Source organism: Rhamphochromis sp. 'chilingali' (assembly GCF_963969265.1).
Source record: "Rhamphochromis sp. 'chilingali' genome assembly, chromosome: 10".
In the NCBI taxonomy this organism is placed as follows: domain Eukaryota; kingdom Metazoa; phylum Chordata; class Actinopteri; order Cichliformes; family Cichlidae; genus Rhamphochromis; species Rhamphochromis sp. 'chilingali'.
In genome coordinates this window covers 23,503,509-23,528,123 of record NC_137937.1, presented here as the reverse complement: position 1 = coordinate 23,528,123, position 24,615 = coordinate 23,503,509, and the positions used below count along the sequence as shown (strand labels likewise).

Below are 24,615 nucleotides of genomic sequence, written 5' to 3'. Positions count from 1 at the left end.
GCAGACTACTTTAGACCCGGAAGTAGGATTCGTCGCGTCATCACTGAACAACCGGATAGGACAGAAAGACGCGGAAACGTGACTTGAAAGGTGTGAAGAGACACCTGAGGGTGGAGGGGGAGATGACAGTGAGGAAGAAGAACGATCGACAGCAGGAAGGGAGGAGACACTGGGGGCGGAAAGACAAAAAAAAACAAGCGAAGGCAGAGAGGAAAAAGGATGGAAGTGAATGGATGGAGGAATTGAAGAGAAAATTAGGACTGATAAAGAGAAGCAGAGTTGGTAAGACGTAGGGCAGAGAACACAAGTCCCTGCTGGGTGAGTGTCTCTAATTATCACCGCGCCTGAGAGAAGCTTTGTGTGTTTGGCTCTGTTTTGGCAGAGGTGGCGCTGGTGGTGGAGCAGACTCTCTCCAAATCTTTTATTTAGTTTGTTTACTTATATAGTATCTTCATGGGCTCATCTACAGTTTTGAGAGCCTTCACGTCTGGCTCAGTGTATAACACCGGTGTGTTTGCACTGTGTTCAGTCAATGCCCAACTTTAAGTAATCAATCACTTGAGAACATTTAATAACGCATACTGAAATAGTTTTATAAGTCATATAATAGTCTGTTTTTAGACAAATCAGTCAGACAAAATTAGCCAAATGTCTTCATCTGTCACTAACATATTTTTATTAGGTATAGCTTGCTAGTACCAAGTTGGACTTTCCTTAATTCTGCATGGCAAATACATTTTTCAGAGGCTTTGTTTCATATTAACTTCAACTCACTGGATATTTTCAATTCTTTCAATTCCTCTCTCTAGAGATATTTGTCCATGAAAATCCTCTGAAATACTTTACATTTTCTCTCAGCCTGCCTTCTTTCTCTGTCACTCATACGCCATTGCCAGTGCTTGTTTACCTGGTGAGTTCTTCCTTGATTTTCATTGGCTCATGCGGGTAAAACTTGACCCGGAAGCACATCGTGTACGGCTGCTGAGCTGCTGGAGACAAGAAAGACACGATGTTGAGATGGAAAAACTAAGAGAGACCAGAAACTGTAAGGAAAGTTAAAAGGCTGTTAGAACGTGGAGGAAAAAAGAGGAGATAAGCTTGACAGATATGATAAAGGGAATCAGAAGGAAAGTAGAAGATTTTAAGAAACAGATAAGAAGAGGAAAGAAGAGGAAAGATAAATGAGGGGAAGAGAGGACAGAGGAGCCATGAAGATTATGTCGAAGAAGAAGCTGGGGACAAAAACAGAAACCACAGCATGTCTCCAATACTGATTAGTCACCTCATAATTACAGTAATTACTCACACACACACACACACACATGGGCATGTGCTTCACTTGAACTGGGGTCTGTTTCTTCTCCTTTGATCTGAGTCCTAAAGCATTTCATATCTCTAGGAGAGGATTTGTGCTTTGAATAGTATTTAAATATGCACCGTAACATACATACACAAGGTTACATAAGCGGTCACAGACACACACACATATACTCAATAACAGGCTGAAGGGTTTGGATCAAATGACAGCGATAGCTTCAACTCCCTCCTGAAGTCTCACACAGCTCATCTGCTTATAAACATATTCAATGTTTACCCTGTGAAGTTAGAACATTTACAAGATATACAAACACCAAAACACCGAAACACTGAGAGGAAACCATCATACACAGCAACAGATTTAATTATATACAGTAATTGTATATAATGCATTATAAATAATTTACACTTCCTGAAGTGAAAATAGCACAGATAAGATTTTTTTTGAAGTCTGAATTTATTTTATTTTGGTTATTAAAGAAATAAAACATCTTAAAGGACCCTTTACCCATCTCAACTCCCATTTGGTGTCTTTGGCGCTTACTTACAGTTAAACAGTTAACTGATAGCTTTGGTCTGAGGATCTAGTGATCAAATGCCAGAATTTTGTTTGCTCGATATAAAATTTTCACTCCATGTTTGGTTCAAAGCGTAGATCAAAGCATTGCGGAGATTTGATGTCACTTCCTGTGTGGCAGCTTTGCAATTTGAATTTTCTGATGGACACAATCAATCCAATTTTGTGGTTTTCTACATTTGCTTGCTTTGAGGGTACTCTTTGCCAATTTTGAGAGTGGAAAAAATTGTAGCCTGTGAACTATGTCAGAAAATCTAATATTATGGTTACAGACGCCACGGGGTCCATATCCATTATAGAGGGTCTGTAGCCTCGAATTTGCCTTCTCTGACACATGAATGTTGAAAGCTAATATTTGAAAGTTTGGGGTTTTTTAAGTTCATATCCATAAATGTGCCTCCGGGTTCAGGCCTTTGCTAGTGACAAAGTGTTGAAGGCTATTAATGAAACTTGGGAAAAGGGAATGAAAAAAAAGAAATGGAAACTTTGACCTTCTTTGGGTGATTATAGACTAAAAAGTCAGCAGATGAAAAAAAAATATATATGTTATTATATAATTAACAGCTACAAAACAGCAGGGATGGTTTACAGAAAGACATTTAAACTAGAGAAATAAATCCAACATAACAGCTGAATCACCTGTGCTTCATACGCTACAAATCTTAGAAAAATGAAGGAGTTGTTTTGTCTTTGCTGTTCTCACAGGCGAAGTTTACACACGTGCACATGTGAGTTATTTTGAGTGCACATGGAGAGATTTCAAAGAGGATGAGGCAAAGAGACGCTTAAAACAAAGATGCAAAAGTATCTGATAGGCATTCTGAAGTCAACATCAAGGAGGAAGAAAGTATCATTTCACATGGGATAGAAATCATCCAGAGTGCCCTCACCACTCTCCCTTTAATGGCAGGATCCTCTGCGGTATTATCCAGCTATGAAAAACAGCACACATCTACATAATACATGCTGAGCAATTTGAAAGAGCCAATCCTCCCACCCGCTCCCAAAGAACTTGAGCTGCTTATAATTATATCTCAAGCTTAAGGGACGAAGAGGTTTTTTTGGAAAACATTGTAGAGAAAGTGAATTGTGCGCGAAAGACATGGCCGTGCAAATGTGATGTTTGCCAACGTACGTAAGCTGGGATGCACAAAGACGAAATAAAACACAAGTGCACGCACACATTGAAACCTAATTTGGGAGTAAATCCTGCCACAGGGAACTGATGTGTCAGTGCAACTCAGATCTATTCAACAACTCCCCTCTAATCTCGTTTTCTTTCTTTCACTCTGTCAGCTTCTCTCATCTCAAACCATCTCTCCAATCTCCTCTTTTCGCTCTATTTTTCTTCTTTCTTTAGTTACGTTATCTATCACTGTCTCTTTTTAGTACTTTTCCCCCCTTGTTCCCTCTCTCTCCCTTCCAGTTTTCACTGATATCCTCAGCCTCCCCCTTCTGTCATCTCACACATGTTCCGATGGAGCAGAATACTTCGCTAATAGCTCTTTTATTCATTTATAACAGGACAGAAAGAACAGGACAGTCATTAAAAGGGTTAGTGAACTTCAGACTGAGACACAGAAAGAAAAGGAGGGTCGGAGGAAAGCCGCTGCAATCTTTCAACACAAGATAGAAATGTAAAGATGTGAAAGAGTAAGTGGAAACGAAGGAAAACAAAGGTGAAAACAAGTACCACTCTCTTATTCACCTTTGTATTGTGTCCTCTTTTAGGGTACTTAGATTGTATGATTATATGTGTCACATTCTCAAGGTTATTATAGTTATACTGAAAAAACATTGGCCAAATCTATCAGAGGCAAACATCAAGAGGGGAAAGGAGGCTGTGCTCAGCTTGAAAACAACCCCTCGGGCTGTTTGTGTAACTCTTATTACAACGTAAAAGTGGCCTCCAGGGACACATTAAATGCCACTCTGGTGACCTTGAAAATGTGAAAACTTGACCTTTCCCTAAAGCCAAATAGAAAGGTTAGCCATGAAACCTAATCAAATGGAACAAACATTGAGCTAAACTGAAGCCCAGACACAACTAGAGCTGCAGTTTCCTGGTAAAAATAAATAAATAAAAAAAATCTGGTGTGTTTGTGTCTCCATCGCTTCTCGTTTCCTTAAGTGAATCTGTTTTCTCTTTGAGGGTGAAACACACCCATGCACTTTATTGGGTACTGTGATGGACCCTTCTGTTTTCAAAACATGCTTAATTTTTCATGCAATTTTATTAACTTTCATCCATATTGCACTACTGGATTTAAAACTCACAATGATGAAAGATATTATTATTCCAGATTCTACCCTACCATGTCAGTGTTGTTGCAGCAGAAATTAAAACCCTTCAGATCAGGCAACATTTTTTCAATCTTCTACTGCCCAATTTTGGTGAGCTCGTTCAAATTGTAGCCCCAGTTTCCTAATCTTAGCTGACAGAAGTAGTATTCAGTGCTAGAGCAGCAGCAGACCACACCAGGTACAACCCCAGTTCTCTTTGAGTTTGTCGTTTTAGTTTAATTTAGCTTCAGTGTCCTGTTTCCAGAAGATAGGAAGGGTCAAGGAAAGGCATCTTCTGCTGCTGTAGCCCATGTGCTTCTAAGATAAACATGTTGTGTGCTCAGAGATGCTCTTCTGCTTAGATTGTTTCACTAGCGGTTATTTGAGTTCCCTTCCTATCACCTCAAATTAGTCGCATCTGACATTAACAAAGAATTTTTGCCCGGAGAACTGCTGCTAGTGGGGTTTGGTTAATTGGTGATTCTAAATTGCCCATCAGTGTGAATGTGAGTGTTGATGGTTCAGTGTCTCTATGTGTAATAGGCTAGAGCTCGATTTTAACTTCAGCAACTTGTCTTGAGCATGCCTACATGCCTAAATGCTGCTATGTGATTGGTTCATTAGATATTTGTATTAATGAGGTGTTGTATACGTGTACCTATGTCACTGCATATTTCATTTCGGTAAACCTTACATGGATACATCCAGAAAATGAATTTTGTCTTACATCGCATTATCCTAAGGACTTGTTAAACAAACAGAATAGTCAAAAATGGGACAACAAAACAGACAAATAAAGTAATCAGATAAAATCTGCATCCTTTTCTGGAGATGGAAAGTAAAAATATCTTTCCGGTTTGTGGTGATTGTTATGAAGCTTTGAATGAGGCCTGCACATAAGGCAGGCAGGCTGTTTACTTGTTTTTGTACTCTCATAAGCTTGTCTTCCACTGCAACGTCTTTGCAACGTGTGACTTTTTTCCTTTTTAGGCCACTTGTCCCTCTGGCAGTTTTTTGTGTTTCTGAGAAACAGTTCTCTTGTCACTTTGTCTGTCTTCATTGTGTCTCCATTGGTCTCCCTGCGGGACTTCAGAGGAAAAACTCATGTCCAACATTGCCTGACTCTGTCACAGGTGGGTGGGTGATAAAACTCTTAAACCTAGATGATCTAAATGTTTTTTTTTTTAATTATTATTACATAAACAAATAAAATGTATCTGTTTTTAATTAATAACAAACTGATTTTTTTGTACTCCTATCCCGTCACTTTAACAATGTTGCGCGTACGATGTTATGGCCTTGTTAGAGTCCCTGTGGTGGTGTCGGCTTGTTTGCCATGCTTGACCCCTCACACCAGAGTGACCCTCTGAGACAAATGCACGGCATAAGAAAACACACTCACACTCGCAAATACACAGACACATGCATGATGCTTTGCATCTGTATACACACATGCTGACACAGAAATGGAAACAGAAAGGGCACTCACACTTCATCTGCCTCACTACGGGTTTATTGGGCTCCAGCCAGTGCTGAAAAAGAGAGAAAGACCAAAAATGTTACCCTAAAATAATCAAATTTATACTAAAGAAACTACAGGACTGGATTGAGAGCTAATTCAAAAATTATCTTAGAAAATCTCATTTGTATCATTGGTAGATCTCTGGTATTTTAAACTGTCATAAAAAAGATTATTACTACATTTTTACTTTAAGAGACTGATTTAGAGATTTAGGGAGACATGATGATCTTATATTCCTGAATAGAACCAAATTTGACCTTTTTGATCCATCTTACTGTCAAAAGCATACAATTCAAAGTATTATGTTACAGTTTCTGGACTGCATGACACTGCATGTTCAGTTTGTCTTAAAACACATTTTCCCTTATTTTTCCTTCCTTGCTTTGCATTAAGAAAAAAAAACAGTCTAGCTGAGCTTCTGCTACGATCAAGCGTCTGGTCTGTTCTTTGTGTGGGCTGTTTGAAATATGGAGACTGATCTTGTTATTATTTGGCACTTGAACTTGTAATGTAATGTATCAGCTGCTTCCAGACTGATATTCAACATTCATACTTTGCCTGTGCTGACTCACTGCCACTGTTTCCTGTTAGTAGGTGTGATTCTGCCGTAATGAGCTGAGTGCTGTGTATAAGTGGAATTTCTAAATTGAGGAGAAGAATTTGTAAAAGAGCAGCCAGATTTAGAGGAAGGAGACTCCTCAAAGATTACAGAGAAAAAGATGCTGCACCTTAGGCCTGATTTAGACTTCTGCTGGTATATTTTTAAACCTTACGACGTGGCAGACGTCGTTGCCGGCATTTATGCTTGTGCTTGTGCCCCCAGGGTCTGGTTTTTCCACTTCCTTTCACATTCTCCTACGTCAGTTACGATAGCACTCTCCGTCCAGGTATCTGCTGACATTTGTGAGTCGTTATATTGATATATATTGTTATCCTTAATACTGAGATGATAAATGTTATTCTCTCACTGATAGATTCAAAAACTATTACAAAAAAGTAGCCAGAAATGCACATGAGCAATCAGTGGTGCTGAACAGTAGGGGTAGGGTAGGCATAGTGTTTCAGAGGGCTTTGTGGTTATGAAGCAGATTTTCAGCAGAATCATAAATCCCCACTTTACTAAGATGTGGCTGTTGGAAAACTAACCACATACTTATAGACTGAAGTCTTCAGTAAAAAGTGAAAAATGCGGTTTGAAAGCACTTTTCATAAACATACATTTCTCTAAATATAAGCGTTGCTCTGACCGGCTGTGTAGGTCCTGTGATCACTCCTCTGGTAAAGAAGAAAACTCTGGTAACACCTTTATGCTTTACCATTAGTGTTTCCAACTTTTATTTTAGGTTTTACAAGGAAAATGCATGTTTGGTTTGATAAATCCACATCTAGTTAATGTCCCCACCTCAGTTTGGCTTCACTTGGACAAACAAAAGATCTGGGCTCTGGGAATAAATGACAGGCTTTTCCTGATCCTTTGTACAAACTAGTCTCAATTGGTAATGAAAATGATAACAGATACCATGGTTATGGTGTGTGCAGTGTGCACGGACAGGTGTGTGTGTGTGTATCATAGTTACCCTTTGTTTCTCGGGATCTACATATCGAATACCAAAGTAGTCTTTCTCAAGCAGGTTGTAGTGATTGCACACATGGTCCAACAGGAACTGGCCTCTGGTGTCTCTCTGCAAAGAAATAAAGCGCATCGGTTTAGGACACGTGACCCGTCTTTTGAGTTATGCTGATAAAAACCATAAACCTCTGAGCTCAGTCTGATAGATGCTGCATGACTGCATTGTGCCCACAATGAACCCTCATGGGTAATACTCCTCTGATGCTCTCATAATTTCATCACGGTGAAACATGTTAATGGAAAGAAATATGTCAGCACCCTTTTGGTCCCTTGCTGCTGACATATCTGTTATGATGGTGTTCTGGACACGGCCTCCTAATGTGCCAATAAATACAGTCTATTTGCAGGACCTAACACTGTGTAATCAATAAGCACCCTGCATTTAATGCCAGCTGCTTAGTCAGTATCTACTCATTCAGATGCTCAGTATGATTTTCCTGCTGAGTGTACTGACCTGCCTACGTCTTAGCATTCTCTATAACTTTGGATATATCTAAAGTCTAAAGATTTGCTTTTTGTCTGCCTATTTTATAGACAGTGTTTTTGTTGTTATTATATTGTACTTGCCCAAACCGTCTAGATTACACCACACCTGACACCAAATGTCAGCTGGGACAGTTGGATGAGCAGTTTTAAAAAAAATTATGCTTTTTAGCTCATTTAAGGAAATACATATCAAAACAAGTACACATTTAATTTTTACCTTTAACCTCTTGACTAAAGCTAATATTATGTGCATCAAAGATCCCAGCTCTGAGTGTGTGTGTGTGTGTGTGTGTGTGTGTGTGTGTGTGTGTGTGTGTGTGTGTGTGTGTGTGTGTGTGTGTGTGTGTGTGTCCTATAACTGCTCTATAACCTGCTGAAGGAGGTGGATTCTGTGCTTGGTTTAGCAGAACTGATTGATTCACTCAGATATCATGTCTTTGCCCTTGAGACTGGAATTTACTCATCACCCGGGAAGCATCAGCGTCATCACATACAGTCAGACCCACAGCTGACCAAATCTCATCAGTAAAACTGCCTGTCAGCACATCGCCTAATCAGGAAACTTTAGTTGGGAATTTGGATTTTTATAGCACTTCCTAATATAACTTTCAGTCTAATTTGTGTCTCACTTCCTTTAACATTCCTAGTTATGCACTACCTAGAATTATTTTTATTACCAGGTGAATTTAATTATGCTGGAATTTTAGGTGAAAAACGTTGAAATTCCATTTAATTCTAAATGAATTAGACTCTTAGTTAAGGGACATATTATACAGTCTTATTGAATATAGCAAAAAAATTGCACAAAAGCAAAAATGCATTAACATATTTCACGTGATTGCACAGATGGATGTGCTAAGGACGGCTACATTTTGTGCACTGAGTAAGCAGCACACTCACACGTTAAAAAGCATGACTGTGTGTCAGTTACTTCTAAAATTTATTCAGCTGCACTAACAAAGTCCCGCTCCCTCTGGCTTGACCAGGTCTCGCTTGAAAAATAGTTTTTAATCTCGATGAGGCTTTTATCTGGATAAATAAAGGATGATAAAAATAAAGTTCATCTGGATTGAGAATGATCTGTTTCAAAGGTTATAAGAGCATCCTATATCCTTATGGTGCTCTTTTCTGTCCAGTGGCTGCTTCATCAGCAGTGGTCAGTATGAACAGCACCTCATCAGCAGCCAAGGTAAGGTCGTTAGCTTTGCTCTTTATTTCTATTTTCAGAGATTTGCAAGTGAAATGCAGTGTAGTGGCTGACATCAGCTGACTTTGTTAAATGGCTTTAACAGAAGCACATTTTCAGCACATTTGCACGGCTGATTGTTTGTCAGACTAACGGCCCTGAGCCTCAGATGTCCCATATATTTGACCGGATTTTAATCTTTAAGAAAGCAGAGCTTTCTTTTTTTTGCACTATTTAGGAAATTTTTCCTGCTCTGATTTTCCTCATTATTCTTTTTCCCACATTGTTGGAGCTACAGTACAAAGTCTGCAAAGAAAAGTAGCATGGACCATTTTCCATCTGGTTGCTCCATCAGCTCTCAACTATTTCATCAGTTTCGGTGCAGTAATGTAGCTGCTTGGAGTTTCTAATTGCTTTGTGCACTAATGTTACAAATAAATATCTTTTCTTTTTTTTTACTGAAATCTAAGGTTGTGCCTTTAATCTTTTCCTGATCTAATGTAAATCTTAAAGGCAATTGTGTGTCTTTTTTTTTTATATTATATGTGTTTTCTGCTTGTAGGTAGACAAAAAAAACCCCAAAAAAACCCAAAACCATTTCTCAATTAAAAATTAATTTCTTTCCAGGCACAAAGCCCATGCAAATATTTTGTACTAATACTATATGCCTAGAAGTTACACAGCATCTACAGCCTTTATTTTAAGTACATCAAAGCATCATTATCATCACTGCAGCATGCCACAAACTGTGAAATCAGTTCATTTGCTGGCGTTGCATTCACTTATCCTCAGTTTTACACAAATATTAATTCCTGTTCATATGTTGAATTCTGTAAATACTGTAATGTTTTTGCCAAGACAACCTTTTAAATACATTTCTTAGTGAGTCATGCTGCATGTCTCAGTAAACAACTCAGCAAACACACTGTTATATGTACTACTAGACTCAAGGTGTTGACAGAACAGCCTCTGAAAATAAGATGTTTGCTGTAAATGTCACAGCAGCCACTCAAAAACCAACAGTTATATGTGTCCAGGACACCGTGGCTGTATTTGTTACGCACCAAATAAAGCAAAGCAAACATTAAACACAGCCTTAGTCAATTCACAAAGATACACTGTTGTAACAGCCAGAATTTCCAGGTCAGTGCAACCAACAGTAAAGGAGAATCAGCTAGATTGTTTATCAGTGCTGGGAGTACCAAATTACTGCTATTTAAGAAAAAGAGGTTCAAAAATATAAATCGTCTGTGTCTTAACATTAAGACGACTGTGTTAATGTCTGATACCTGCACAGGTATCTGCAGGTGGTTTGAAACATGAGCTGCCTCTGAAGTAGCCTTATTTTGGTCAGTGTACTTTTGCATTAGCCAGAGAATACATGTAAAGATGAGCTCAACCTATTAATATTCAACCTGTTCAGTGGTCCTAAACAGCTTCAGGCAGAGGAGTTAACTGTTACCTCAATGGTAACAGTTAATGCATACATGATTAAAATACACAAATGACTCTAAAACCAGGTACACAACTACAAACATAATTATTAGCTAATGCTATGCCTAAAACAGTTTGCTAAAAGCACAGGATGTATTTTAACTTCTTAAAGTCCATGCTTCTTAGCTAATAGTGTTATTTATGAGTTGAAATTACAAACTAAATATAGTGGATAAACAGCTTTGTTACCTGAAATGATAAATAAAACCTTTAAATTATTTTACTAAACATGTGATTAGCAGAGAAACTGCTAATGAACCAGGCGAAATTGTAAAGTATGGTTAAACTGCTAAAGGTAAGATAAAAAAAGAAAGACTTAAACACAATAATGAATGAAGTAATTGCTATAGCTATTAGCTATAGCTGTAAAATGATCAGGGTTTTTGAATCCATCTGACAGGGCTGCGGTCATCACAGTCACATCACCACCTCTTAAGATTAAATTTTGATCAATCTGTGACACAACCAGCAAGGAAATTGGATTGTGGTTCTGGACATCTGACATCCTTTGAATAAATCCAGGTCCTGAGATACAAAATGCTCAAATTTGTTTGCCAGCTAGTTGCTAACTGTGTCTGATTCTAAGTGGATTAGTGCTGAGCATACAGCAGATTTTTGTTTTATAGATTTTTGAGTCAATAAAGAGGCCTGTTGCAAGCATGTAACAACACTACAACAGCACTCAGACAATAAAGTTGTGACAGTTCAATGATGAGCCGTAACTCACTGTAAATCCTCGTAAAGATAAGCGGAGCTGCTGACACCACTATGCAACTATTTTCACACCATCATTAAATATGTTCACCTTTTCCTTGGTGAAACCTGTCCAGTTTAATTAAACCATTTTTTATATAATATGTGACGTGGAGGATTTTGCAGGGGTTGAATACAAGATGCCAAAACTGTATTAAAACTCTTCAACAGCAGTCTTAGGTGGATTTCCCCTGTGGCCTGTGTTATATCACCACAACATCAATTGGCTGTCAGTAATCCTGTTTGCTGCATGTCCCTACTGGCTGGTCCAGGTTTACCAGTATATCACCAGTAACATTAGTCAAATGTGTCCAAGCTGCGATTCTCAGTGTGTCCATGTTCACCTGTGGGTTGTATGTAAATAACCTAGAAAAAAATCACTCTCTGTCTCTTTAAGCTGCACTTCTCCATCAGCATCCATGCATTTTGATGTGTATCTGTCTACATCTCTTTAGGATTTTTTTGGCTGATCCCTGACAACAGTGTTACTAAGATGTTAAATCTGAAGAGAAAACAGAGAGAGATCCATGGAGGGAGGAGAAAAATAGACGAAACGGAATAAAAACAGCCACGCTGTGAGCTGATTCCAGCCAGATCATCAAACGACACCTTTTCTCCGTCTAGTTCTCGGGCAGACGCTCGTGGAGCAAAGAGTGTTGGACTGACGCCAAGCGAGAATAAAGAGAAACAAACCAGACAGAGTGAAACAGGGCCAAACATACTGAGAGGCTGAGAGCAGCTAACATAGAGCTAAAAGAACGAGTGAATAAAAAAGAGAGACTGACTGGTGAAGCAGAGAGGAAGAGAGATGTAAAGAGTCTATGTCATGTCCAACAAGGCCTGAATACATATTTTATATATCCAAAGGCTGGGCATTAAAGATTAACCCAGTCATCCTGTCTCTACATGATCTCACCTAATGATGGCAAAGTGCTCTTCTCTCAGCCCCGCTCAAAGACAGAGATGCATACACACTCTGCAAATAGAACCTCAGTGTGGAGCGAAGTCAGTTTAGCACAAGCAAAGTGCACGTTGACATGTGTGCTCGAGTGTGTGTGTCCATCCACTACCATGGTTAACCTCCTTACAGCCAGTCCAGTCCAAATTCTGGCCAAATAAACAAAACAAAACAAAAAAAACCATTAAGACACAGATGTTTTATTGTGTCTGTCTATTATTCATTTACAAAGCTAATTACATTTTGGGAAATGAACTTGGAACACATGGATTAATGCCCAATTGAAAAGTTGTGTGGAAACACGTAGTTTTCAGGGTTTTCCCCCAAATCTTCTATTTTAATTTGAGTATTTGAGTACTGTAGTTTTCGAATGTTTGAATGATTTTGCCTAGTCAGCATGAACATTTTTAAGTGTCTACACAAGGAACAAGTAGCAGCAATGTGGAGACCAACAACTAAAGAAAGTTAATGACACTCATCCATCCTCGCCTTTTTGTGACAAGAGGCGAAATAAGCAATGGCGGCATAAAATGCGTGGGTCCAGACTCAAACTTTACTCATCCTCAAAGTACTTGAAGAAACTACCAATGAGAGGGCAGGATGACAACCAGAGCCTGGAACGTCTGATCAGCCATCAGTGGCAAAGTGATGCAAATTTTCTAGGTAACCTTCTGATGTGTTTACCACCCTGTCATATCGCAATCATCTGCATTTTTATTGTCGTATATTAATTGTTGTCTCTGGCCATCACGTTGCTGATGTCATCACGCATCATTCTGCAATATTCCAGGTTCAGGTTGCCTAGGGAACCTTCTAATGTACCTGTCAACCTGTCATATGCCAATTAATGGCATCATTCACCTGCATTTCCTCACCTCAAAGTTGAGAAAATGTTAACTCAGGATCACCCACTTTGTGTTGCCAGCTGTCAGTTTGCCTGTCATCGATTGAACATCATTGACTATTACTGATGAGTTGCTTCCTGTTAGGACGTAACTCACCAACAGACCACATTATATGCAGTAAGTAACTGAATTATGTACATTAAGTGAATTAAAATAAAATAAACAATCGTGAAATTTTTAAAACTGAAAATCTGAAAGTGTACATTGTGCGAGTGGGTGTTAAAGTGTCTGGTGCTGTAGTGAAGCCGAGAAGAATCAGGCTGGGATGTGTTAAGGGATGTGCTGATAGTTGCTTCCTGTGTAAACGCGACTCACCAACAGCCTTGGTGGACTCTGTCCTTGAGAAATCACCAGAAACAGTCATTGGAGGTCTTTCACTCCAGTAATTGTCTCACTTTTAAGCCTCTGTGTGGCCACAGCTGCAGCCTGACTTACACGTTTAGATTTTATCGCCATCTGTCCCTAAATTGTTAAAATTACTATGAAAGGTAAGGACGGGGAGATGCCATTTTCACAGATGCACAGAACAAATTGGATTTCAGACATGGGGGCGGACGAGATTCTGATTCTCCTCAGGAGAAATAGCCTGCTCTACCCCTTAATCAGGGCTTCAGTAATGCAAGTTTAGTCCAGCTTTTTATTGACTTGACTTTTAGAAGTCTATACCTCACTTCCTCTCTGTGTAATTACGCTGGATAAGGTTCTTTGCATTGTCATAGCAGCATGTGATGAGGATCTCTAGCAGTCTAGGGACTGACTCTTTAAGCAGCGTTTAAACAACTTTTTGAACATTTTGTGAACTTTGTGGGGGGTTTCAAGTACAACGTGCCAGAAAAAAAAACCTGAGACCAACTTCCTTTAAGGAGCGTCATCATGTCAGTTTTTGAGGTAAGCATGTGTGGCAAGTCACATTACCAGTATGTACTGACAATAGTGATTAAGGTACTCCCCCACCCCTGATGATACTCTGACTGTACAGTATGTAGTGTAGCTGAAGTTCATCACAGATATCTTATTTGTTCTGATCATGACTTTGTGACCACTACCAGTTCTGCACTAGGACCCTGGGTACATTGGCCTAGTTAAACAGCGCTTGTTGTTTAATTAACATGCATGCCAGCTCAATTATGACTCCTCCTTATCAACTGAGACGCAATTGCTTCATGACACGGCATACCTAATTGGCTGAGTTGAAACACTGTGTGAAGATCAGTGTTAAATTCCTGTGATGCCCCCGTGAAGAAATCTACTCTCACTCCTATCTGCATCCTCTGGGTGGGTGGTGGGGGATTGAAAAATAATGGTTTGCCCTCTTTACCTCCACGCCAACCAGTTTAAAAGCCAAGTAACTGCCATTCAAACAAATGATACATTAATTTGTGGCTTTTCTCTCTTTGTTGTCATTGCTGCTGCTCTTCAGGAAAATTGAAATTTAAGTCACAAGTGGACCAATTCCTCCTAATTTGCCAATTAGGATGTGTGCGAGTAGGCTTTTGTGCATGTGTCCTATTATTCACAGTGCCAATATTTCTAAAGCCAGTTTGTGTTTACCACCCAACCCCCCCCCCCCCCCCCCCCCCCCAGCTAATGAATGGATCAATCCAGAGGCTTGATGAGGATACTGCAGAGACAAATCAATGTGTGGGACATGGGATGTGGGGAAAGGAACACACGCAACTAGGAGATAAAAACAGAGTTTAAACTCTCCTCGTTATTTTGCAACACGACACTTTGCCTTTTTCGTCCCTTCCCCACTGTGTGACTGAACTGAATATATGGCATGTTCAGCATTGATTTGTTGCTTTTTTTAATTGAATACACAATGTTAACACTCAAAGACTATTTCATGGTACTCCATACATCATTACCTTTCCACTAAATGACTAATTTGATTTGCAGAGATCTATTCAATTTTTTATTCTTCATGGCTACTTTGACCATTTTGATTGTAGACCGCCAGAAGATAGACGGAGATAGTCAGCAGAGTCTAAAACAGATTTTTGAAGTAAGCTCCATAGACAGCGTGAAAATGCACAAGTTATCCACTGGGGAAATGCAGTTTCTATAATTGGAGAAAGCAGCAGAGGATCAAACACTTCCTGTCTGGAGCTGGGTTATGCAACATCCACTTTATAAGTAGAGAAATCTTTGGTCTGACCTCAGCATCATTATCTCTCTAGCCTCCTATCATCACACCATTTACCCATAAATCTCTGATTAGGAGACCTATGCTGTCTTTGTTTTGCTTTTTTTTACTGAAAGGCGGCACAGAAAGATGCAGTGTAAAGAGAAAAGGCAGCATGCCGTGTGTCAGAATGAAACTCACACAGCTTCAGTATTGATCTCAAACGCTGCATTAGAGAGGGTGCTGATTTCACCTCTTCAACCAGTGACCCACAACAGTGATGGACTCTTGCCTGGAGCTACAGACCAGCTTTTCTTTTAAGCTCATTGTGCACTCATAGTCAGACGTTTACAGATGCTCATCATGGATGTCACAGTAATTTTGGGCTCACAGGTTTTGATCTATTTTGGATTGTTTTTGTAATCCACACAGGGTCACAAGTATACATGGAAAACTAAAAAATGAGGGACTTGCAAAAATCTATATAGTTTTGATGTGATGATTACAATATTATGTTTTTCCCTGACTGCCAAACCTCTGTAGAACACTTTTCAAAGACACATGAGGAGCGCTTCCCCTGGTTCATGCTGGTTACTATGATTGCAAAAGAAGCATTAAACTACTGTGAACTAAATAATTAAACTGAGCTCACACTGCAGTGACAAGGGTGTTTAAGTTTTTCATTACAAAACTGCATGAATTAGCACATCTTGTAGACAAAGTGTATAAGCAGAATTCAGCTGAGGTGGTGCAGCGACGTTATTGGACGGGCCTGAACACAGATGCCGTTTTCCTGCGATATAATGTTAATGTGCCTCCTCTCAAAATCATTATTTTTAAATATATTTACACTTGTACAATTTGGAGCAGTGCTCATGATGACTGTGACCTTGCCTCAGTGTGACAGGAGGGAAACATAATTACCCTATGATCACCTACAGTGCCGTGCTCCAGAGATTCCCATGAACACATTGTACATGAGCTCAAAAGCATGCACAAATTACCCTACGTGATCTTAAACATGTTAGATGCACACCTCGAGCTCACGGCTGGGGGCGCGGTCTGTTACGCTTTGTGATAAGAATAAAAAAAAGATCACTATATGGAGCAAGAGCAGCTCCTTGTGTAATGGATTGTCATCAGATTGCGGGAGAAAAGAGGTGTGACGATAATGGCATGACTGGAGATGCAACACTGCTGGTATGAATACAAAGGAAGCACCAAAGCAGCTGTCTTATCTCTGCACCGCAGAATGTTTACATTTGTGCCAAACGATCGAGAAATCCACGAGAACAGAAAAGAGGAGCCGCGTGTGAAAACCTGTGAGTTATTGTAAACTGACTGTTTGCTCATTTGCATGTTTGAAGCACAAATTAGTCCATCATACGTATCCTCCTCTGTTTATGGTACAATACGTAAGGGTGTGCATTTCCTCCAGGGAAAAGAGCTGATACACCATGTTTGCACATTCACACGATGAGGCCATTGATGCCGTCACAAAAAACACACAGACTGTTTTGTTCTCTATGTCTCTGTTTTTCTTTTTTCTATTTATAGTCCTTTTCTAAATTCAGAAACAGTTGAAACGATGCTTTTTAAGATGTTTCGGAAATGCAGAAGTCTGTCGTCTGCTTCTGTCAGCCTTTGCATATTCAGAGAAATGTGGCAGAAAGCAAAGGGAAGTGCATCTGGGCTCATTCTGTTACCAACAAACCATGAAAACACAAGCACAAATGTCGGTTGTTGGGTTTATGTACACAGCCTCACTGAAAGAAGCATTAATAATAACATGATTATCTTCATGCAATCGAATAAATTGAATGTAGCTGCTTGAAAGTTCTTTCTGTGAACTTGCTTTAAAAGGACAATATTGACAACAGAAACGGAGACAGGAGCAACCATCAATCTAAATCCTAACTCTCAGTTTGAGAGTATGGTCAGCATCTTTAACCACATCTGCCAGATGTTGTTAAAAGTGAGGGGGGAATCTATTAAGACAGAGCTTCAATAAACCAGATGTGATTGCAGCAGAAGGTAAGAACACTGTCCTTTTCCTTATGCATGCTTTTTGTATTGCATATCTCCTATACATAGATACGTTTTTAAAAAGATGAAGAAAAAGAAAGATAACTCTCTGTGTTACAAAGTAATTACTCCCTATCATTAAATCCCAAATTAACCGTGATTAATCAAATTTTTTGGAAACCGGAGCTCAATTTCATGAGCCACACCCAGGCCTGATGACTGAAATAAGAGTTACATGGACAGGTTATTATGTAGCATTTAGGGGTTGTTGTTTTTTTCTTTGCTCTACTGGAGCACTCAAAGTGCTTTAAACATCATGCTTCATTCACACATTCACACCAGCACTTTGTTTTCTACACCTAAGAGCTTTCTGTCTAACTTTAACACACATTCATACACCAACATATGCATCAGAGAACAACTTGGAATTCGGTATCTTGCCCAAGGATACTTAGGGATGCAGACTGGAGCAACCACTTCAAATTAGTGAATGACCTGCTCTGCCTGTTGAGCTACGGTCATCTATTAACTACAGCCAGTAGAAACCATCTTCAAAAGAGAAGTAGGCTAAAAGATCTCAAATAGCAACACATTATGCCACAATCTACTACTCAAAAACTCAAAACAGATGAGAAACAAAGTTATGCACATCTATCAGTCTGGAAACAGTTACACAGCCATTTAAAGGCTTTGGGACTGCAGAGCATCATCAAAACGGTCACAGCACTGTATCTTTTTCACACCACTATATAGGAAGAACCACAAAATGATGTCTCGGATTAGATATTGGAAATTTTGTCTCTGTGTCAAAATTCTAACTCCTCTACACATTCACCACTGGATCTGTATGTAGGAGTGCAAACGTCTGACCGTGAATGGTCATTAACCTGCTATCTCTTTTGCACAAACTCACGGGCGATTGAGCTCACGTGAGAGGAGTGCAAGTCATGTCATGTGTCTTGCCTCCAGCACACATTATTCATTAACCACCATTGAAACCACAGAGTATTTCCAGTAGTGAGAGCACGTCTGAAGGGGACCATGTCCTGCTGTGAGAAAGTCTAATGACCAATATTGTCTGGAGTTCATGTGTGGTAATAAAAACAACTGTTGCATTAAAATGTTTAAGTGTGTTTGCAGTGGTTTTCACTCCCAGTGTGGTGACAGCCAACGAGACCACGACACTGAACATCAGCCTGCTTTGTGTGACCTACTTTTTCCACTCCTACTTATTTTTTGTCTCTTTTTCCATTTTAAAATCCCAATTTTTCCACCTTTTGTGAATTCTTTTCTGTTTATATACCGCCGCGTGTTCCGGTTTACCCTGCCCCATCTTCCTTTTCCAAAATCCGCTCGCTCTGCCAGTCTCATTTCAAGTCTGTTTCATGTTTTAATCTTCTTAATCTTTTTTTTTCCACAGCCACGCCACCTCATTTCCTTTCCCGTTCCTTCCAACACCCTGTTGATTTTTCGATGCCATTTTCACGGCTCATGTTTCCACCCAACCATGTCATCCTATATTTTTTCTTGTTTATCATCTCATTTTTGTTTCCTATCCACCCCGTTCTTTTGATGTGTCCCTCCCTCTCTATCCCCTGCTGTCTCATCTCTTACTGCTGTCTTTCAGCTGCAAAAAGAAAAAAAAGATTATTTCTCTTCACTCATCTTCGGGAAAGCATCAAAGAGGCACCGGCAGGAAGGATAAGAATAGAAAACTGATGCTATTTATAAGCTTCTTCAAAGAATGCCTATTAGCCAAAACAAGAGCACTGCCTCAGCTTTATTTGAACACATACAGACAGATGTCTACAGACACCTCTCCTTGACCAGCTGGAATGGAAACACAGTGAAAAACAATGCCATAGCTGATATGCTCCTTTAAATAGACTGTGTTGGGGACGTATTGATGACCTATACTATAATAGAAACAACGCATTTATTACAAACTTCAAAAAGTTCCCTGTAATCATGCTTTTGCACTGCCATATCAGTCTTTCTCTTATCTGTAGCAAATTAATGTCCATAATTGCAGAACTTTGGCTCGGTGGCAACTTTTAAATCTTTCATGGTCCCTCCAAATGCACACACACATCCACGTTTGCACACACCCCCATGGTGTAGCGCTGACAGCTGACTGATGTTGGCCTCATGAAGCACAGTGATCTCCCTTAATTATACATGATCTGTCACAGAGGAGAGGGACGGAGAGAAAGAAGAGAGTGGAGGAGATGGGGGGGGCGAGGAGACAGAAAGAAGATATTGATGAGAGGCAGGCAAAAATAGAAAGTGAGAAAAGGTGGTCGGAGCGGTAAATGCGAAGCTGAAAATGGAGCAGAGGATAAGTGGGGTGAAAGAGGGAGCGGGAGTTGGAGGAGCGGAAAGTTAAGATGCCGGGGGAGATGATAGAGAGAAAGAGGAGAAGGACAGAAGAGAGGATGGGAGGAAAACGAGTGAAAGGAAATCAGAGGACGCCACCGTGTATTGATCTTGACGTCTCCCCTTCGGCTGGTTGGACTTAACATTGCCACTGAACATGAGAGCAGCAGGTTGGACTCATTCACCTCCAACCTCCAGGATGTAGGCTGCAGGCACATGCCACATATCCCCACTCGCTCTCTGCCTGCCTTATACACTGCTGTCAATATGTTCTCCTAAACATGATTACACTCTTCTGGAGGCTGTCACTGTCCTGTATGACAATATTTTCCCAGTCATAGACCATAGGCTAAGAGAGAGAAATCCAGTCGTTCTTCCTGATACACACACAACCGCATCCCAATCCATATTACTATAACTAGAACAGAAGTGCTCGTCGTATATACCTCTCAATATTGCTGAGTCAGATTTATATGTATTATAAAAAGTCTTTCTCAGAAGCAAGTCTCCTCACTCAGCAGCAATCTTAAAATGTCTCCTAAATGGCCACTTATCTGGGAACTTATTATCAATCTAGTCATTAAAACTGGATCAAATCTGATGAAAAAACAAACAAAAAGTTGAAAGGTTTAAAGACTACGAGGCAAAACTGTATCGTTTTATATTTCATATTTCTGTATAGTTTTCATATTTATATCCTGTTCATAGCCTGTACATACTTATAGTTATAGCATATTCATAACATACCTTCATACCGCGTACATTGTAACATACCCATAATAGACCCATATTTTGTACCCTCATACTTATAACAGACCCATTTCTGTAATATATCTATATATTTATATTATGGCTAAAGAACTTTCTGGATGGATGCAAAATGCATTTCGTAGCCTTGTACTTGTGACATGACAATGACAATAAAGTTGAATTCTATTCTATTCTAAACATGGTTTTAAAAAGCTTTTGTCCCCTTTAATTTGTCTTTCCAACTTCATATTTGCTGTTGCAGGTTCTCCCAACAGTTAGATTTCAGGTTTCTTTGAATGCCACACAGTACACGATTTGTTTTAGGCTGTAAATGAGCCTTTTTAACAAATTTGTGCACTACAGTGAAGAAAATTGAAAAAATGACAGTGATGTTATGTGTCCTGTGTTCCTCGTAATCATATAACAGTCATACACAAAAAACGAAGTGTTTCCCCTGATTCAACAGCCTGCAGAAACACCTTTGGCAGCAACGGTGTGTCTCAGTGTCTTTATCAGTCTCTCGCGTTGTTGTGGAGGATTTTTGGCCCACTTTTCATTACAACTTTGCTGCAGTTCATTGAGCTTTGTGGGCTTTCATTTATGCACAGCTTTCTTAACATCCCACCACTCAATCAGCTTGATGTCTGCACTTTGACCGGGCCATTGCAACACTTTGATTCATTTCTTTTTCAGACTTTCTGTTGTAGATTTGCTGCTGTGCTCGGGATCATTGCCCTGTTGTATGACCCAGTTTCTGCCAAGCTCCAGCTGCCCAACAAATGGACTTGGTATACATAGAAAGTCATGGTCGACTCAGAGCCTGCAAGGTGCCCGGTCCTGTGGCACAAAATAAGCCTAAAATGTTGTCCCGTTGCGCTCGGTATGAGGTGTTTATACTTGATTTGTTGTGTTTGATGTTCTCCAAATGTGGCTCTGTGGCTCTTAAAAAAGTCACGCCTTTTCAGTCCATTTTTAATTGTGCATCATGAACTTTGACATTTATCATGCTGAGGCCTGTGAACTCTAAAATGTAGCTCTTGGTTTTTTTTTTAATTATTTATCTGAGCATTGTAAGGTCAGACGTTGGGGTGAAATTTCTGGGGCGATCATGGCATGGTCTTAACACCAAACTGAATGATCCAGACCAGCAAACTGCCAAAAATTGTGCTCCATAGAGATGTTTACACTTGCATGAGTATACCTGGCTGCTACGAGCCTTTTTAATTCCAATGGAAATAAAAATTGTGAACTTTTTCCCCCACTGGACAGAGTCCAGTGAAAACTTTCTTTTTCACATGTTTGTAAATGACTAGAGCTTTAAATTAACCTATTGTTTTACTAGGTTGGTATACTTTCAGGTTTTGTCCAGCCCTGATTATGTCAACACAGTTGAAACCCAGTTTAATTTTTAATCATTTGCTCTTTGCTGTTTGTGAAATGCAAAAACAAAAATAAAAGTCACCTTACCATATCCACTAATGTTTACATTTAACTGATGATTTCTCAAACAGTTTCTGGCATTCAGCATTTAGAAACCAGGGCAACAAATAAATATACATTTAAAATAAAAGAACAATTCAAAGCAATGGAGAGAGAGAGGTGAAGAAGAGAGTGCAGGCAAGGTGGAGTGAGTAGAAAGTGACAGGGGTGATTTGTGACAGAAGGATAGTAGCACAAGTGAAAGGGAAGGATCGCAAGATGGTTGTGAGATCTGCTGTGATGTATGATGTGGAGACAATAGCACTAACAAAAAACAAAAATGAGGAGGCAGAGCAGAAGGACAGCTCAGATGGAGTGTTTTGAGACAAAGTTAGAGAGGAAAGGCTCTAACAGAAGAGTATGCAAGGGATAACAGGAGGCAGATGATGTGCTGTGGTGACCCCTAAAGAGAGCAGCCAAAATATAAATGATGAATTCATACCTAACCCCATATTTTTATCAACTAATAACAATGACAAAAAAGCATCAGGGTGATCTATAGTCAGGTAAAGGTCAGCATAACAGCAGCAACAAACACATTTTCCCTACATAAATCTGATTTAATCAATTTAAGCTCAGCACAAGCTCTTGGAGTTAAAGTCTGATATTTTCATTAACGGACACAAAGATGTGACGGAAAAACAAACGCTTTATTCTGTTGGCGCATTTTTTCAAATAAATTAATCGTTCAGACTATTTTTATTGTCGACCTGAAAAACCATCTCCCAAATCAGTCAGTAACCAGCAACAGCTTCACAACTGCGAGGCCAAAGTGAAAATCCTCGGGCTCTGTAGAGACTAAGGAAGCCACAAACGAGATGGTGCACCTGGATGACACACTGATCAGCCGTGTCTGACGAATTATAGTCTGACACCAGCTTTCTTAAGCAGTCAGTTTGCTTTCTCTTTATACTGCCAATTAACCTCCAACATACTTCAGTAATAAACAGCACCATACACAATCATGAGCAACTCCAGCTTCAAACTGCCTCAGTGTTTGGTAGCGCTTCATGCTCTTGACTGGATAAAAATTGGTTCTTATTTATAGAACTGAGTCCTAATTGGCTCCTACAAGCTTTCCAACAACAGAAATACAATGCGAGTGTTATCTGTATCACCGGGGAAGAATGAGATTGAAAACTTCTAGCAAATATTGACACTTTTTTCTTCTACTTGATTAAAACTTCAAACAACAGCCTTATAAAAATCAGTCAGTATCGCCTCTTATTTATCTTAGTTATCGAGCCTCTTTTTGGAGATTCTAAAGTGCAATTCCACCAAACGTGATGAGCAGAAATCGTATATTTGTTACATTTAAAGCAGACAGTAAATGCACCACATGTAAGGAGACCTCCAGAGTGCAAGAGGTTAAATTTAAGACCATTTATTCATAACTTTCACTGTAAAGAAAATAAACTTATCATCCCTTATCGCGTCCTTTATATTAAGCCTGTTTTATATCATTCATGTTTACTACCTACACTCACCGGTCACTCTATTAGTCGCACTTTGCTTTTAGTGTGTTGGACCTCCTTTTGCCTTCAGACCTGTCTTAATTAGCAGCAGGCAGCAACAAACAGCAGCAGCAGTTGTTTTTCAGCTGCACATCCATGATGAGAATCAGAGAAAGTGGCTACACTGTGATCATGAAGTAGCAGTAACACTCAGGTAGGCAGTACCATTTAAATTATGCTTAATTGATGATAATATCCCCCACACCAATACATCGACAACAACCTGAACCTTTGATACAAAGCAGGATGCTGTTTATGGTCAATTCTGACTCTACCATCCAAATGTCACTGCATAATCTGAGACTCATCCAATCATGCAACCTTTTTCTAATCTTCTATTGTCCAATTTTGGTGAGCCTCAATTTTCTTATTCTGACAGGAGCGGCACCCAGTGTGGTCTTCTGCAGCTTTAGCCCACCTGCTTCAAGGTTTGAGATGTTGTGTGTTCAGAAATGGTCTTCTGCATACAAATGGTTATTTGAGTTACTTTTGCCTTCCTGTCGGCTCAAAGCTGCCTCATCATTCTCCTCTGACATCAACAAGGTATAGGATAGGTGTACCTAGCAAAGTGCAAAACGACTGCAAAGTTACTTGAATTGTCCAAGTCACTTGAACATCCCTTTGTTTTCTGCACTGCGCTGGATATTGCCTTACAAGTAATTATACTGGGTGGGGTGTTTCGAGACTTTAAAGTCTTCAGGATTATCTATGCAGTGCCAAATACTGTGTCCCCAAAGGGAGCAGCTAATGCACCAGTGTCTTTAATCCAGAGTCAACTGAACTGATGCCTTAGAGAAAAGTTAAAGGAATCAAGGGCATCCCAGACTGACATTACACTCTATTCAGTCGTGGTTTGTGCTCAGAAGTACATTTTAGGAACTATTCAAACACACAGTTCTTTCAATTTTCCTATTTTCATTATATGTTTGTCATTTTATTCTGACCTACATATGCAGGACAATTGGGAAAAGCTGACAAAATAAGAAATGCAAAGAGGAAAAAAAAAGAGCAGATAAAGTAAGAGATGGAGGTCTCCTAGCAGCGGTAAGAGGAGACGCGTTGTTGTTGAGAAGCAGAAGTGTAGCATGAGGAGCACAGGAAACATCATGAAATATGTAGGAAGGAGCAGCTCAGCACCGGAACACAAAGCCATTAAAGAAAGCCCTGGAAAATGCAGTCAGCTAGAAATATAAACGTCCATTTCCGTATCGTTCATAAATACTCTCGCGCATGGA

The 24,615-nt window shown here is 39.6% G+C and overlaps 1 protein-coding gene across 2 annotated transcripts in view; it reads right to left on the bottom strand.

Moving 5' to 3' along the window:
- The window catches only part of frmd3 (FERM domain containing 3), a 67,084-nt gene that overhangs the window by 39,917 nt on the left and 2,552 nt on the right, over nucleotides 1-24,615 (bottom strand). The window contains exons 2-4 of one of the 2 annotated variants that reach the window (XM_080894274.1): nucleotides 7,277-7,381; nucleotides 5,667-5,709; nucleotides 908-989 (exon numbers count right to left, since the gene is read on the bottom strand). In XM_080894274.1, coding sequence (XP_080750400.1) covers nucleotides 908-989; nucleotides 5,667-5,709; nucleotides 7,277-7,381 — 230 coding nt within the window. The remainder of the gene's footprint in view (nucleotides 1-907; nucleotides 990-5,666; nucleotides 5,710-7,276; nucleotides 7,382-24,615) is intronic. The other variant, XM_080894275.1, reaches the window with a different exon arrangement.